Source organism: Gobius niger (genome assembly GCF_951799975.1).
Source record: "Gobius niger genome assembly, chromosome: 19".
NCBI lineage: Eukaryota > Metazoa > Chordata > Actinopteri > Gobiiformes > Gobiidae > Gobius > Gobius niger.
In genome coordinates this window covers 20,468,066-20,484,763 of record NC_136870.1, presented here as the reverse complement: position 1 = coordinate 20,484,763, position 16,698 = coordinate 20,468,066, and the positions used below count along the sequence as shown (strand labels likewise).

The following is a 16,698-nucleotide window of genomic DNA, read 5'->3' as shown; positions in this document are numbered from 1 at the left end:
TTCCCACTGTACTTCATAAGGCATAGTTTGATCTAGGTTGGGATTTGTCGGTTTCCCAAACGTATTCTTTAAGGGCGTAGATGTAAAAGTAGTATTGTTGAGATATTGTCAAATGAGCTTAAGTATTCACAAAAGTGAGTTCATTATTTGATACATTAAATTGAGTAAGTTGAGTGACCTTGAAAAAAACCAAAACAAGACATTTCCACTGACTTCCTGTCTTTTCCTTTGCCGGGCATCAATTCAAAGAAGCCGAAGAACTAAATTGAAATCATGCACTTCCACCAGCAGATAGACATTCTGAGGCAAGCGTCGGCAATGGAGGAAAAAAAAAAATGCTTTAAAGTGGCACATTCACCAACTAATCACGGTTATTATACAAGTTACATATTGCAATCAAGCAGCGTAAGCAAACACGGCGATAGATAAAAGCAGGGAGGCGTGACCAATGCTGTGAAGCCTGTGATAACATCGGCGCCCAGGTATATATTTGCCTAAAGGATTTTCTGAGTCAAACGTCTCGTTTTAATCATGTCCATTGATGCATCGTGTGGCACAGCTAAGTGAATTTGCACAGCCGAGCGAGCGGAGTGCAGCGGGATGGGCAAACAAGCGGGAGAGAGGGGAGGGGGAAGGGGCGGAGGGCGCACGGTGCAACACACAACGTATTCATAACGCAAGGAGAAACAATGTTATACTTGGCACGGCGGCTAATGGCAGATGGCTGGGAGAATTTGCTAAAGGGCCAGAGGTCAACCTGGGCTTGTTAGGAGCAGTAATCCATGTACAGCAAGATTGAGTCACCTTCAAGAAGTGTTTAAGGAATAGGCCATTGTTTTTCCATACTGAGATATGTTCTCAGAAGTATAGAAGCAACGTTGACTTTACTGCACGGAAGTCGCAGTGCTCCTAAGGTATTATTATGCCTAACAATATAGTAACCCCTCCTGGGAGGGGTTTGAGCGCCCAAATGATCCTGGGAGCTCTGTTGTCGGGGGCTCGGTGCCCCTGAGGTTCTAGTTGATGGGTCAGACAAAGAGCGGTTCAGAAGTCCTTTATGAGAGACCAACAGGCCTGAGAATCGGGAGGCCGTCCTTCCGTGGATCCACCACCTGCAGGAGGAGCCATTGGGGCTGGTGCTATGTGATTTGGGCAGCTCCAACAGCTGTTCCCACGACCCGGCAACGGACAAGTGGAAGAAAATGGATGGATGGACAATATAGTAACTCTTTTTTTCCGCTTAGAAAATCGACATGATTAGTGTGACTATACTTGGATCATGTAACTGCTCACGTAACTGTATTTAAATAGGGAAAACATGGAAGAGCTTGGTCGCTTCTAACTTCAGCCCCGTTTGGCCCCATAGGGTGGTGGAGAAGAGGCTATATGCCAACATCTTTGGTCTTTTTGCGTGACTGAGCGCACGTGTAAAGACCAGACAGTTACACATCAACTCGTCTAAGCTCAGGTAAGAACATATCTCAGTATGGAAAAACAGTGGCCTGTTCCTTTAAAATGGTTATTGCAATTAAAGTGGAGTAGTGGGCCATTCTTAATTCACTGCCTACAGTCAGTAGTGGTAGCCTGCTTTAAATGTATTTGTTTATTTCTATTTTAAAGCGGTGTCATTATGGGGGCCCTTATGTAATCCCTGGGTTGAAAAGGGGACCGTGATGCCCAGATTTAGGCAATGGCTCCTCTTGTCCTGACATAGAAGGGCATTTTGCTTCAAGGTTTAGTGCGCGATAAAAAGATATGGATGTGTTGATGACGGCGGTGTAACGTGACTCACCTTAATATTTGCTCCGACACCGACTTGTTTTGGAATTTGGCCGGAAGGTCGAGGATGGGCTTCGCGATGAAACACTGAATGTCTTTGGCAAAAAAATCGGTCAAGAAAAATGTGCTCATAAACACAGCGGGCACACAAAACTAATTTAACTGGGCCAAACCTAAAGGGAGCCAAGTGAAAATGAGACTTCCCTGAGGCTACGCCAGGCTAGAAGCTCTAATTCCCCTTCAATTATTCATGTTACAACAGTTTGTTTGTCTGTTTAAACTATGATTTTAAGCATCCTCAGAACTTCCCCAGATATATTGCACATTTCTCCAAATTGTTTTCGAAATGAGAGGAGAAACAACTTGGTAAAACCCAGACCAGACCATTCACTTTGTTAATTAAATACAAATCATTTCACCAGCGTCTGATGCCCTAGAGCAGGGGTCTCCAACAGGCGGTCCATATGTGGCCTGTGAGATGATTCAACCAGGCTCCTGACTTGTAGAGCACAAACTCCTGAGTCAAAAAAAAAAAAAAGTCTCTACCCCATTCCTGTGCGGAGGAAATGCTCACTCTAACCACTAGAGGGCAGCATAAAATGAAGAAAGGAAAGAATGCTGCATGTGTCCAGCAGAGGGAACTGGCTAAGAAGAGATCAGGATAAAAACAACACATTAGAATCATCATTAGGACGGTAAATGGACAGTCTGCCCCTGAGCGGCTGTGGCTACAATATCACAAAGTGCTGAGTGAATGAATAATGACTACAGTGTCGGTTGAGGTTACATTCCAGTCAGGCTCCTTGTTATTCATCTATTGAAAAAGTTTCCTCAATAATATTTCCCCAATAAAAACATTTTACTGGAGCTTTTGTTTATAGACCCCGACAATACACTCCCGATATATTTTGGCCCCCAGCGAAATTTACTTGGAGACCCCTGTCCAAGAGGATATAGAGAAGACCTATAGAGGGTCAAAATACAAATTATTGTTGCGTTGGGGAACACCAATTATAGGAGCCTGAGAGGATTATGACCATATAAATTATAAATTACAAATTAATTTCAAAAGAGAACACAGCTTTTTTTTTCTTTCTGAAAGCCGTGTATGCAGCTTCAAACTAACCCCTCCTCAAAAGGTCAAAAATCAACAGCTAATGACTAACCATATAACTTAGATAGGGCTAAAACCCAAGCTATAGTAGCCTCAGAATATAAAAAAACCTATTATCAAGTCAGAACTAAAGTCTAATTCCGAGCCCTAATGGGTCAACAATAAGTAAGAGACATCATCCATTCAGCTGTATCTGAACAATACCACCATAAGACCTCCAATTGAAAGAATGGTGACCAAACGGAAATAAAACTTGTGGGCAGACTTGGCGTTGTTTTGTTTTGGCCACTGAAATGAGGATACATTGTCCCGCGGAGCACTTGGTCTCCTCGCTGGGTGGAGTGGTGGTCTTCATCTTCTCTGCGTTGGGAAACTGTGTGAGCAGTCGAGCTTCAAAGTCCTCCCTCCGCTCATACTCCTTCCCCCGGTATATGAACATTTTATTCTGCAGGAGGAGAAACAACAAACAGAAAAACAGAAGGGTGAGTGTGTGCGAGCGAGTGCGAGGGCTGAACATTTACGGGGAACATGTCCAGCTTCCGTTTTGCTTTTTCCCTGAATACTGTAACGATTAGACTTGCAGTTATCAAACAAGACTCGCAATGCACATCTTTAAAAAGTCACCAGAGGTATTAGCATTTGAAAGACGACTGGAATATCAACAGCTAAACCAATATAAGAATCCCATGCATTTCAGAACATGTCAACACTACAAGACCTCAATGGAAAGATATTTTGTTATTTGTGGAGTCTACAATTCTACAAAGTTTGAACTGAAGTCTGAAATACTGTATCGCATAGAAAACATAGGCACCTTTAACTGATAAAGAAACCCCCCATATATCCACAATTTGGTGCATCTTAGTTCTGAAGGAGACTGTGACAAACCACTTTCAGCCTCTCAGCTGAAAGAAGAAATAATGGCAGCACTCATGAAGTTAAAACACAGCAGTGAAAATGTCCTCATCCCAGCAGCAAAGTAAGTTTATCTACACTGGAGACCGACAAGCCCCCCACCACCATCCACCACTGTGTTCCTTATTTACTCTGAAAGGCACTGCAGAGGTCTAAATGAGCCCTAATCAGAGCATGGCATTTGGAGCAATTTGGGCTTTATAAACTTGGGTAAATACTGAAAACTCATGCTGCCAAGGTTTCTTATGACTGACTCGTTTCCCTCCCCGACCTACATACAGGGGAAAGGGTTTCTTAGGTGAACGTTTTGTATGGCATAACAATCTAATTTGGCAACGATATGTGATTGAGATTGAGCAACAAATATAATCCAGGCAGTTCAATCAATTCTATTCCAGTTACGTTGATTTAGTTTGTGACTTTGCCATTACTTTAGATTGAATCTAAGTGAATAATCTATGAAAACTACCTTCTTTCATTTTTTAAATTTGCTACAATGTTGTTTAAGAGCCAGCACAAAGCCACAGTCCTCTCTTTCTTCCAGAAATGCGATCATGAGTGCCTGGGCGGAAACATGATCATTTCTTAATTATCCGAAGTGGAAAGAAGAAACCACAGTAAGTGCGGCAGCATCAGTTGTTATTATTTTCCAAAACAGCATAGTCAACTGGTGGAGTCACGCAGCTTTAATCATGAAGATATTACATTTTTCTCGGTTGGAAACAAAACTTTTAATGAAATCACATCACACTCTAGGCTCAATCCGGCTCTCACCGGCGTCAAAAGAAATAAGAGGAATAAATGAATAGCATCCTGGCACAACATTGATGTTGTCACCATCAGGGGGTGAGTTTGGTGTAGCGGGGAACATTGCCTAAAAAGAATACTTGCCGGGGATTTCTTTTCCTGCACAATAATAATAGTTTTTGCATTTTTAAGTGATGCAATATCCATATCACAAGAAGCCATAATCTATTGTAAAATCACTGACTATGGTTTATTATTTGTTTTGCTGACACAGCTACAACAATAATGTAGGGGAACTTAAGATGTGCAAAAGATCTGATCTAGTCATGATTTCTTTTATTTAATTTTAGCCTTGTTTTGTTTATTTTATTTATTTATTTTATTGACCTTTATTTAACCTTTATTTCCGGCCCCTCCCTCCCTTTTACTCTTCTGCTTTTCCTACAGGTAGGGGGACGCGAGCCCGTGAGCTTCCCTCACCAAAGCCCCAAAACCCGTTCTCAATAAACGTTTTTGTACATCATATCTGAGATTGTGGTCCTTATGAGCGAAAGTGAGTTTTGTGTTTACGTCCTCTGCTATGATTGTTTTATAGTCCACATGTGCAGTCGAGTAAATGTTCTGGTGAAAGCCCTCAGAGCAGCTTCTTGCTGTGGTTTTAAGGACATGTTCAGCTCATTTCAAACAGAAGAAAGGGCACTGGTAAAAGATTGCCGCTTGCCGCCATCTTCACTGTTTTGGTTATGAGAGGAGCACTGGTGTGTTTTATGCGAAATCCTTGTGCGGAAGATGACTAACCATTAGCTCCCGCCTCCCGTGCTATGATTGGCTGTATGATTGGAGTAAAAAAATTCAAATAGCACAACACCAGACTGCGTCCCCATGTATCTCTTAACATGGAGGATCAGTCTGGCTTGTTTCACGCTACTGGAGAGCAACAGTGCAGTGCTTCATTTGAAAGCTAAGACCTAGAAAAGCTATCGTAACTTTGTTGTCACATTGGCCCCAGGTTTTTGTCACATTTTTGAAGCGTTTTTATTACCTTTTCATTGCTTTTTTTGTCGCTTTTTGTTGCGTTTTCATGTCACTTTATTGTCATGTTTTTTGTTGCTTTTTCATAGCTTTTTTCATGATTTTGTCATGTTATTGTGGCTTTTTTGTTGCTTTTTCAATTACTTTTTTGTCATGTTTTTGCCTTGGTTTGTCACTTTTTTTGCTCCGAATTAATCCTCGTTTTGGGCGCTACTTGATGCTTTTCTTTAAGCTTATATGTTTTGGGTAAAGCCAAACTGGAGAAAATGTGCTCGGTTCAGGTGGGGGTTAAGACGTTAATGGATTGTACTGTAGTAAAATAGTCTGGAGTTGGTGAATATGCAAGCTAAGAACAAATATTTAGCAAATAAAAAAAATAAAATAAAAAAAATCAGGTCAAGACCCCTCATCCTTGCCCCTCCTAATGCCTCTAAACAAAGTTCTGAATGGTAAGGCAGAAAACACTGCACATAGAAATGGGACAATCCTCTATTTCTCCAATTAGGCTTCACATTATAGCAAGCAAAAGGATGGGGAGATAAACTGGTATTGTAATATAGTCACACTGAATGATGTTTCCCATCCGCTCATTGGCACGCCCACACTACTTTGCGGAGACTTTATCCCCCCAAAACAAAAAAATATATTCAGGGAGAAGGCGGCCGGAGGAGCGCTCCCCTAAAAATGCATGAGGCGCGAAACATCCCTTCATCTCCCGGAGAGTGCCCTGGGCGCTGTACCAGGAGCGGCTTGAGTGATAGGACATGACAGCTCATATCCTCTGCTTCACATGTGGCGCGTACAGATGCATATTTCAAACGCACCTCCGCTCAACCCTCCACGGCCCTTTTTCAAAACGACGGCGCGCTCGGAAAACCCAATGCGGGATTAAGTCCGGAGTTCGGGGCTGATGGGCTGAGAAAGAGAGCTGATGGTGAAATGAATCAGAGGAGAAGTGATGCGTCGAAATAAGCGTCAAAGCTGAACGAGAAACTTTTGCCTATTAGTGGGAACATTGGCTGTAGGATCCTTTCAAGGTCCATAGGCAACAGTTTGTTAACCCCTGAACCCCCGCCTTAAAGGAACAGGCCACCATTTTTTACATACTTAGATATGTTCTTACCTGAGCTTAGAGTTTACCTGCCTGGTCTTTGTGCGTGCCCTCAGTCACTCACAAAGGATTTGGCCTCTCCCAGTATATTCCTATAGCTCCAGACAGGGGGTGAAGTTGGTACACATCAACTCGTCTATGCTCAGGTAAGAACATATCTCAGAATGAAAAACGGTGGCCTGCTCCTTTAACCAAGCACATATTCTCCAGTTCAGCTTCACCCAAAACTAAAAACTGTAGATTACAGCCTACAGGCCATTTGAACGCCTCATTTGAAAGCTAAGACCTACAAAACTGATCTCAGATTTTCGTCACTATTGTTGCTTTTTCATCACTTTTTTCTTGCCTGTTTTCCTGCGCTTTTGTCACCTTTTTGTTGCTTTGTCATCACTTTTTTCTTGCCTGTTTTCCTGCGCTTTTGTCACCTTTTTGTTGCTTTGTCATCACTTTTCAGTCGCATGTTATGTTGCTTTTGTGTTGCTTTTTCATCACTTTTCGGTTGCTTGCTTTGTTACGTGTTTATTGTTTTTCATCCCTTTTTGATCACCTGTTTTGTCACCTTTTTGGTGCTTTGTCATCACTTTTTTAGTCGCCTGTTTTGTTGCGTTTTTGTTGCTTTTTCATCATTTTTTTGTCACTCTTTGATGCTCTTATTGGCTGCATTTTCATCTTCTCTCATTTACGTTGCTATTTTGACACTTTTTTTCAAAAAGCCTTTAGATTTGTCAAACTGGAGAAAATGTGCTCGGTTAAAAGGGGCTAAATGCAATTTGGTCATTTCTATACTCACTACTGCCACCACAGGTCTTAAGTGTAACTGCAGGTTCTATATTAAGCTCGTGCATGACGGCACTTTAGACCCGAAGTAACAACTTTTTGAGTGACAGTGCAGGATTTTAGAGGCAGTTGTGGTGAACAGGTCTGGGCTCATTCTACACATTAGGACACTGCTGAAACATGTACGGGGAGGAAAATACTTATTTTAACATTTTTAAACTCTGTATAGTCCCTTTAAGGCAGGGGTTAAGCAGTTAAAGGCCCTGTATCCAATTTAAATTACTTTGTCATTCAACATGTTCTAAAAGCACACATCTATAAAACAGACATTTGTGTGAATCTAATTATGACATGTATCCATTTCAAAGGCCTGTGCTCATGGGCTCGACAAAAGGAATCATTGCCTCTGCATATTCTTCCACATCTTCTTCCGCGTTCTCCACATGCACAGAAAACTGCAAGAAAACGGTCGAAAGGAGATAAAAGACTGTGAAATCCGATCCATCTGAAAGGTGAGGTGTGTAGGTGCCCTGTCAGCCGAACACAAAAGTAAAAACACAAAAAGGTGCTCTATAGAAAAGAAACCCTTCTAAGCCCAGTGGCTGATCCCGCTGCAGCGCCACGGACCAGTCACTAATCGAATTGGCAACAAGTCTGCGGGGGGGCGGTAACCTATTCAGTTCTTTTAATACATCCATGACGGCTCCTGGCAGATTGCCCCAGCAGCTTTGAAGGATGGGTCATATGCAGAGAGCACATTTTCCCGACACGGACAATTTTAGCTTCGTTACTTAACAGGAAAGTTAGGGACTCGTTAAGCTAAATTTCTTGGCACGAAAAGAAAAAAAAGACATTATTACAGGAACGTTATTAAATTGGGCAGTTTTCCTAATTACATTGCTATAGTTAAGTGCCTCATTCATCTCGCAGCCACTGATTTATATAAACTAAATTAAGGAGTGTGGCATAAGATCCATTCCCGTGACAACTGTTTACAAACAGTCTTCATGGAAGTATAGATTTTCTCACGCAATTGGCTCTGCGATCGTGCAACGCTAAAGGAATTTATCTTCATCAGTAGAGCACGCAGTGATGTTTTACCTGCTGCGATGATGTGAGAAATTGAATAACGTTGGTTAAAACAGTATTCAACAGTTCGCCATAGAAGACACTAATTGAATCATATCTAAACTAATAATTTACCGGTACTTCAATGGTGCTTTTTCTGTATGTTGCTTCAATCATTATCCATATTGATTTGAGCTGGGACAACCAAGGGTAGCGCTTTACATTACGGGCCATTAAGTCCTTGGTACTGACAATGGTAATTCTGGATACTTATTGTGGTACTTACAGAGGTACTTACATGGTAATTATAGTGGTACATACAGTGGTTCTTATGGTGGTAATTACAGAGGTAATTCTAGGTACTTATTGTGGTACTTAAAGGATACTTTAGTGACAATTACAAGGTATGTACTTCTAGATAAAGTGGTAGCTCTTAGTAATGAAGGTTGTACTTCTTGTTTTCCCTAATGCTGTTTTATGTTGTTTTATAGTCACACAATCCTAGATGTAGAAGTACCACATTTACTACCTATGAATTGCTGCTGTAGTATCCTTGAATTACCAATAAGTACCATAGATGTATCACTGTAACTACTAGAAGCTATCCCTTATGGTACCAAAATAGAAGTACAACCTAGAGATACAGTGGTAACTCTGTGCCTCCCTAACCCTACCACAATAAGAACCTAGAATTACCACTGTAAGTACCACAATAAGTACCACTGTCCTTACTAAAAGTGTTACAGAGAATTGTGTTTTTTCCGTACCAAAATATCTCTTAACATGCAGCTGTTTGCTAAAATAAAGAACAAATGATCAAAACTGCAAACGCCCCGACTATTACCGGTATGGTTTTGCTTTGTTTAAAGTTTTGTGCTACACTTGAAAACTGGAAACTAAAATGTCTCGGATAACTTAAAGTATATTATTCTTATCGGAAGTATACAGTTTTGTGCTTTTGTCATTGTTTTTATTGTTCAAACTGATAAGAGAGAATTGTGCGATTTCTCATTTGGTGTTTAAACAGCCGGTAAAGAACAGGCCTGCACAGTTTGACCCCATCGTAATAGAGTCCACAGTCTTTTAGCAGGAATAGTCCAGGAGGAGCAAAAAGGATTGCGAGACATAGGCACAAAAAGCCTTCATAAAATATAAATGGTCCAATCCAGGAGGTCGGCGATCCTTAAACTCAGATTATGTAATGCGGTGGTGGCTGTGGGGTCATGGAGGATGTGTGTGGAAGGGATTGCTCTGAAGAAGAGAATCAGCCCGGCAAATAAACATGTCCAAAAGGGCGAATGGTGCGGAGGACGAATTAAATCACCGGTGACAAAGCACCGCACAGGATTTTAGGCTGAATTTACGGCAGAGGGACACTAAACTCTCAAGGCTTTAAATGAACAGATAAAAAGATGTCTTGTTTTTGCTCTAACACTGATCATACTTTTATCAGGCACAAGTGTGATCAAAACATTAGGTCATTTTTGGGCCTTCTTCAATTCCATTTGAAGATCATATGTTGAAGTGTACAACAAATGACTTTTCTTAGAGTTCAATGCAACTATATGATCTGTTCCAGTTTAATATATTTTTTAAAATTGACTGACAAAGTACATGCAGTGTTTTCTTTGGAGAATAATTTTCAATACGTTATGGAGGAAATGACTGAAAAGTGCAGTAGTAAAGGTAAATATTGTTAATATATAATTAATTTTCCAAATAATTAATCATCAAAATTCTCTTAAAAGACTCTACCGAGACCCGTTCCTTCAACTTCAAAACATTCTGCAAAGTGTTCCATGCAGCTGGAGCAGAAAACTGAAAGGCCTTCTTTCCTTTCTTTCGGATCTGACCCTTGGTACTAATAATAAAAGAGCATCTTATGAGCGAAGTTTAAAAGCTGCTGCATCCCTTTGCACGGTGTACCTCTGCAGATACGAATCATTTAGAAATGATTAAGTGCAAGTGCCTAAGCCTTCGGGTGGCCAGAGACGTCCGGCCAACACGAGTGTACAGCTCACAATGGTGCGTGAGCGCTCCGAGGCCACTGATGAACCTCAAGGCTCCATGATCAGCAGTGTCCAGAGCTCGCAGACTTTGAGCAGAAGTCACCGTAGTCTAACACCGACGTGAAAGTGGCTTCCACAAGCTTTTATCTGGCCTCAAAAGAGAGACAGGCTCGAATTCGAAAAATTCGAGCTGTTGAATATGAAACGTGGATGACAGAGAGCTCTCAATCCACAAGCCAAGCTACTTATACCGATCTATTTTTTCAATTTGTGAGCCATGAAGGGTGGAAACTGACGAAGATTTCCATGGGAGTGTTGTGGATTTTGATTATAGCATAAATTTAGTTTTGTCCGAATTTGAAGTAAGCTTTAAAATGTGCTTGAAGCGATTTGTAACTGCTGAATTGCTTGCACTGGAGTGGGGGCAGCACAGTACATTACTGTATCATCTGCATAGAAACGATGTCTTTAAAAATAGTACATTTTTTCCACTTAGATTGGCTCCTTCTTTTCATTTGAGCTGACGGTGTAGTGTGGAAAACATGTAAAAATGTTGCTTATGCCATTTTTCTCTCAATTTTTCTGGTTATCGCACTAGGTGAATAAAAAAAATCTGGATATTGTGAGGTTATATTTTAAAGATCTTATTGCTAATTGGTTGTTAATAATGTCAAACATATCTTTATCACTATCTTACACTCAGAAAATGCAATGTTGATCCAAAACAGCGGCAACAAAAATATCCTGTAGTTTCACTTCCTGGTCCTCTGAGTGCTTTCACTTCGCGACGAGAAGATTGAGCTTTGCAAGAGATCGAGAGGCAAGGAAAGCACTCCCTGGATACGTAAGACCAGAGGAGGAACTTTTTGGGAGCTGCCGCTGCAATGTTAAGATTAGCTACTTGTGAAGATCCAAAGATTACTCAAAGATGTGCTAGAAGCTCAAAAAACAAGTCTGCGTATAATTTTGATCAGGGAACAACATTGTAACATGGGAAAATGTGCTAAATAGTCGATTTTGCATAACACACTTGCATAACATTACAGTTCTGACAGATGAAGGATTTTAAATGACTTAAATCTACATCTCAGGGTCAAAGACTTTTGCAACACCGATTTCCCTCTTCCTCCCTCTTACTCTATGGAGCGCACAATGTAACAGTACAAAAGCTGCTGGTCAGTATTGTTATGCAGCCCACGGTTGGAGAGCAGAGAAATGGGTGTCCGGCGCAGGTCCGAGTAATAGAATTTAAAGCCAGTGTTTGCGACGCAATCACAGCTCTGATGGGACAAACACGATTTGGTTGCCTTTGTGGTCATTCATCAAGCCTCCACTGTCAGGGTTTTATATTGCTATGTCCTGGAGTGGCCGAGTTTATGTGAGGAGTCAACACCAGTGATAAACAGAGAAACGCGTTTGGTTGGATTTAAATGCCTCTGTTTGGGAAAGAACTGTAAAGGTTATGCCGGTTATTTGCAATATAGAAGACAGGATTGTGTGTAGAAATGCTTCACACTTACTTTTCTGGCAGTAAACAAAGCCTTAAACACAAGTACTAGTATACAAGTACACAACATAGGACGTGTAACATATTATATTTTAGGAGTAAACTAAGAATGCATGACATAGCAGTGTGTGCTTCTTACACGGATGAAGGAGGGGAAGCCCATGCCGTAGTATCCCACTGCGAAGTAGTCTGGTTTAGGTCGAATCACCTTCACTATGTTCTCATAGAACTGGGCCTGCTTCCTCTGTTAAGACAAAACAGATACATGTAAACACAAAATTGCACTGTGGCATATGCAACTTTATTTCTACTTCTATGTTTCAGTATGGAATGAGTCACTCCTCTCCTTTTTGGCATAGTGTTGTGTTGTTGTGGGGCATTGGCGACTGTTTTACATACAAAACACTTACCAAAGATGCGCTGAGCTGCTCGTAGTCGAACATCTCATTTTCATACTGTTCGGCCAGCTCCTTCCCCAAAATGATGGCTTCTTCCCACATCTAATGGAGACACAGACGATGTTGATGTTATTCTTCGACACAATGAGTAGCTGGAGCCAAACAAACCACTTGATGCGTTCATGGTTTCAAGCGCAACTTGCATTTATGAAGTTGCATTTTACTCATTGATGCCAGTGACGCCTCTTCAGAGCGGTGGAGTGGTGTCATTCAGATGCTATGCACTCCAACGGCGCTTTGAGTGGGACTATGACAGACTCGATCGTCCAAACTCTGCGCTGCTTTGTGTTCTGAAGTCAACGTCTGCTCCGAGTGTTTACATCTTTCCAAAGCCACCACGTTACTTTCCAATCACGAAATTACGATTCTAGACCTGAATAAGTTTGAGCTTTGATGCATCAAGGTCATGCATTTGACACAGGGAACGTAATTACTTTAGAGAAATCTACGAAGACAGAACCTTTCTATACTTTATCATGTTGTAATTGGGTGATGGAGTTGGGAATACTTGCAGCTTTACACTCATCAAAACCAGGACTGAAGCTGATTGAGAGGCTTTGTTGCTGCACTTCGAGTCATCGGCGAACACTAATACATGCCATTCAATCAAGTGACTTTTGTTGTGTTATGGCGGCCATTTTGATTACGGAAGTAGAATTATGCAGTCCTACAACATGTAACAATATCTCTAATCAGGATGAAAATATAAGACAACTGATTGACAGTAGCATTGCTCAAGAAGATAAGAGTAAAAACACAGCCCCAGAGAGAAACCAGTGAGTCAGTGTTAAGCTGCTCAAGACGTTAGCATGCTACCGGTTAGCATTCAGTTTCAACTTGATAAGCCTCTCCAATAGAAAGCCCTGAACCACACTCCAAACGTCTAGCCTTGGATACAACATGTGACAGAGGTCAGAGCTGAGCTGTTACTGTAGTTTTTCCTCAGTGTTCATAGATGTGAACCACATATGTGTTTATCGGGTTGAAGCCATTGACAGTTGATTGCTGACAGTTGCTAACTGGTAGCATGCTAACGTCTTGAGCAGCTGACTCAGACTGAGACTCTGTCGACATGACAAGCTATAAAAATCACAGAGAAGGTTTTCTGTTTCCTCTTTGATGGGTTAATTAAGTTTGACTGAAGCAGATCTTTAGTAAATCCTGCTCGACAGACAGCGCTGCTACGTCTGTGCCACATGCCGGTTTTATCAGTACATAAAAATGCCACTGTCAATCAGTTGTCATTTGTCATTTTCATGAGTAGAGATACCAGTACATGTTGTAGTACTGATGTGATGTCATTGGAAACGCATGTATAAGTACACTTATCAAATGTCAGAACCCCTTGACATAAGCAAAATACACACATTTTTTTCTTTGAACATCTGTCCCCAAATACGAATCACATTCTACTGACTTGAAATTCCAAGACACTGCGCGAAATAAACCTTCAAGTGGGAGATTGGGAGCGATGGACAAACAGTGTGGTACTCACTGCCTCTAAGCACTGATTCGAGCAGCAAAGCAGATCCTTAATAAAACAAAAAAAGCAATCTGTCAGATGGTGCCCGCCCAATTTTCTCTCCCTTCAACGCCGTGACAGTCAACATTTCTATTCTCTCTGGCTAATCCCCCGAAGACAACAGCTGCCCAGTCATATTGAAGATTGTAAATTGTCTGCTCAACATGGCGATGTGGCGACAGAAGCGGGCACCTACTTAGCACAAACCATGAGCCTGTAGATGTTTTATATAATGCCGAAACAGGCTCTCCAAAGCGCTGTAGGGAACAGTGCGAGAATGAGTATTGGTTACTCTTTTCTACATACAGTATCACACTCAAAGGAACAGAGAGGAAAGCAGCGGGTGGGGAACATTGTGAAGAAACAACAAGAGAAATGTTGAGTAGCACATAAGAGTCAGTTTAAAAGTCCACGTGCTTCGCATAGGACTACACACTTGTAAAAAGTTGCTTTGCAGTGGCTCAGAATGAGATTAATTTACTGGTGTGATTCAGTAGAAATTTGTGACCAAAGGATGCCATATTAAAAGCATTTCTATGAAAAAAACATTAGTAAATGCAATGAAATTGAAGGTCTGTTATTTCAAAAATGTCAAAAGCTGTTGTTGCCAAGACAGCAAGATTCTCCAGCATGTTTCTTATCAATATCACAATGAAACCTTCATTTCAGGACATTCAGCTTTATACCTTTACAATACGTTTTAAGCTACATGAAGCAGCAAGATCAGCAACATGGGTCGTGGAATCTACACACTATTCAAGCAAGAGCTTTCGAAACTGCAGGTTGATATATTTTCTGTTTTGCTACAGTCTTAAAAAGCCGGCACCGTTACCTTTCCCTTGTCGAAGTAGTTGATGATCTGCTGGTAGAGCTGGGCCTTGAGCTGTGCCTGTGTGGAGGCCTGGCACCCGTCCCTCTGCGTCAGGTGGGCTGCACACGCCTCGTCTGACCACTGAAGCAAAAACACAACAGAAAAGACATCACTGGGGTGGAAGGAAGCAATGTCTAAACCAAACACAGCTATTAACAATCTACTGAGGCAAAAGAAAATCAGCACTTATGATTTAAAACACTAAGGCAGACATTACGTTGCCATTATATTTACATGTATTTTAAAACAATCAAAACTCAGTACATTGTCCAAAAGCAGTAACAAAGAGAAGTTTTTTTTGTTGCAACTTTTCGTCGCAACTTTTGGAAAAACGGCATGAGGCATTTCAGCCTGAAATAATCACAAAATATGCCACGAAATCCTGGAAGGACTCATTAAATTGTTAAAGGGATATTTTAGGATTTTTGACATAGGGCCTCATTTCCTAGTTGTGAGTGTTGTTGATTTCTGGAGAGAGAGATATATATGTTTTATTCATGCTGTCTTTATATTTGTTGAGTTTAGTGGTGCAAGGCTAGTGCTAGGCTAGTGCATGTCTATGGTAACTAGTAGCCTGCATTAAAAACAGTCTGACCCAAGCACAGTGCACCTCAGGAAAACACCAGACTACCTATTTAAATGTCTGTGTTGACTGAATAATTTCTGAAATATAACCGTTTTGCATTTAAAATAACTTATATTCGAGCAGCATCAGCTTCCTGGTTGTAAACTACGCAGCGGCGGAGTGATCTGCTTGGTTACTGGATCTACAGTAGTTTGTTTACCTGCGGGCCAGCATTACTACACGTGGAATTCACAAAGAGCTTTCTACAGATCAGACATGGCAACGTTTGGAGGACTACCCGATGATGAAGTTTTTAATGCAGGCTACTAGTTACCATAGACATGCGCTAGCCTAGCACTAGCCTAGCACCACTAACCGCTTCAAACATAAGGACTGCATGAATTAAAAAATATATATAAATCCAGAAATCAACAACACTCTGGATAATGAGGCCCTATGTCAAAAATCCTTAAGTATCCCTTTAATTGATTTTCTGTGCTATGTATTATTTCCATCCGTCCTGATTTGTCACGACGATGTGATTTTGCAACTGTGAGAACAAGTTCCCCTGAGGTGGACAATTAAGTTGATCTAATCTAATTACACATTTCTTGCTGTGTTTTAGAGTTAAATCAACATATAACCATCAAAAGGCTTATACGAATGAGATAAAAAGCCTTTACAAATTAAAACGTGGTGAGTAAACACATAAAGTGGCTTGAAACATCTACAAGCAAAAAAAGTCAGGTCAAGCTCTGGTGGCATGAAAACTAAATTACGCCGGTCTTGTAAACCTCACGGTGTACACTTTACGCAATAGAAGACTTTATGAAGTTCAACTTGGAGCTTGGCCTAGACAACTAAAAAGTGCTAAAACGAAAAATAACAGAACAATGCAAATCTGTGGCGGGTCTGTGAGGAAAACAAGGACTCCCATCCCGCTCCCGTCTGTGCGGGATCTGTACAAAGGAAAACACTGGGACCCACTTATGGAAATACTCCAGAGAGGTTGGGAGCCACCACGTTGGATAAAGAGAACGGAGTGTACCAAAAGTGATGGAGACACGCCACATGATTATTTTTAAAGAGGCTGAGTTGGTGGAAAGTGTTTCTCCAGTCGCAAATACACTGCTCAGGCTTAAATTAGCAAAAGGTGTTATGTCGCATTGCACTTAGTTTGTGCAGAAGTTTTTGAGAGCACATTTTCTATTTTGATACTTAGG

General features: G+C 41.2%; 1 protein-coding gene across 2 annotated transcripts in view; it reads right to left on the bottom strand.

The window, feature by feature from the left end:
* The window catches only part of dock1 (dedicator of cytokinesis 1), a 294,516-nt gene that overhangs the window by 34,278 nt on the left and 243,540 nt on the right, over positions 1-16,698 (bottom strand). For both annotated transcript variants that reach the window (XM_079577082.1, XM_079577083.1), the window contains 5 exons: positions 14,872-14,991; positions 12,470-12,559; positions 12,199-12,303; positions 3,197-3,338; positions 1,793-1,874 (listed from right to left, as the gene is read on the bottom strand). In XM_079577082.1, coding sequence (XP_079433208.1) covers positions 1,793-1,874; positions 3,197-3,338; positions 12,199-12,303; positions 12,470-12,559; positions 14,872-14,991 — 539 coding nt within the window. The remainder of the gene's footprint in view (positions 1-1,792; positions 1,875-3,196; positions 3,339-12,198; positions 12,304-12,469; positions 12,560-14,871; positions 14,992-16,698) is intronic.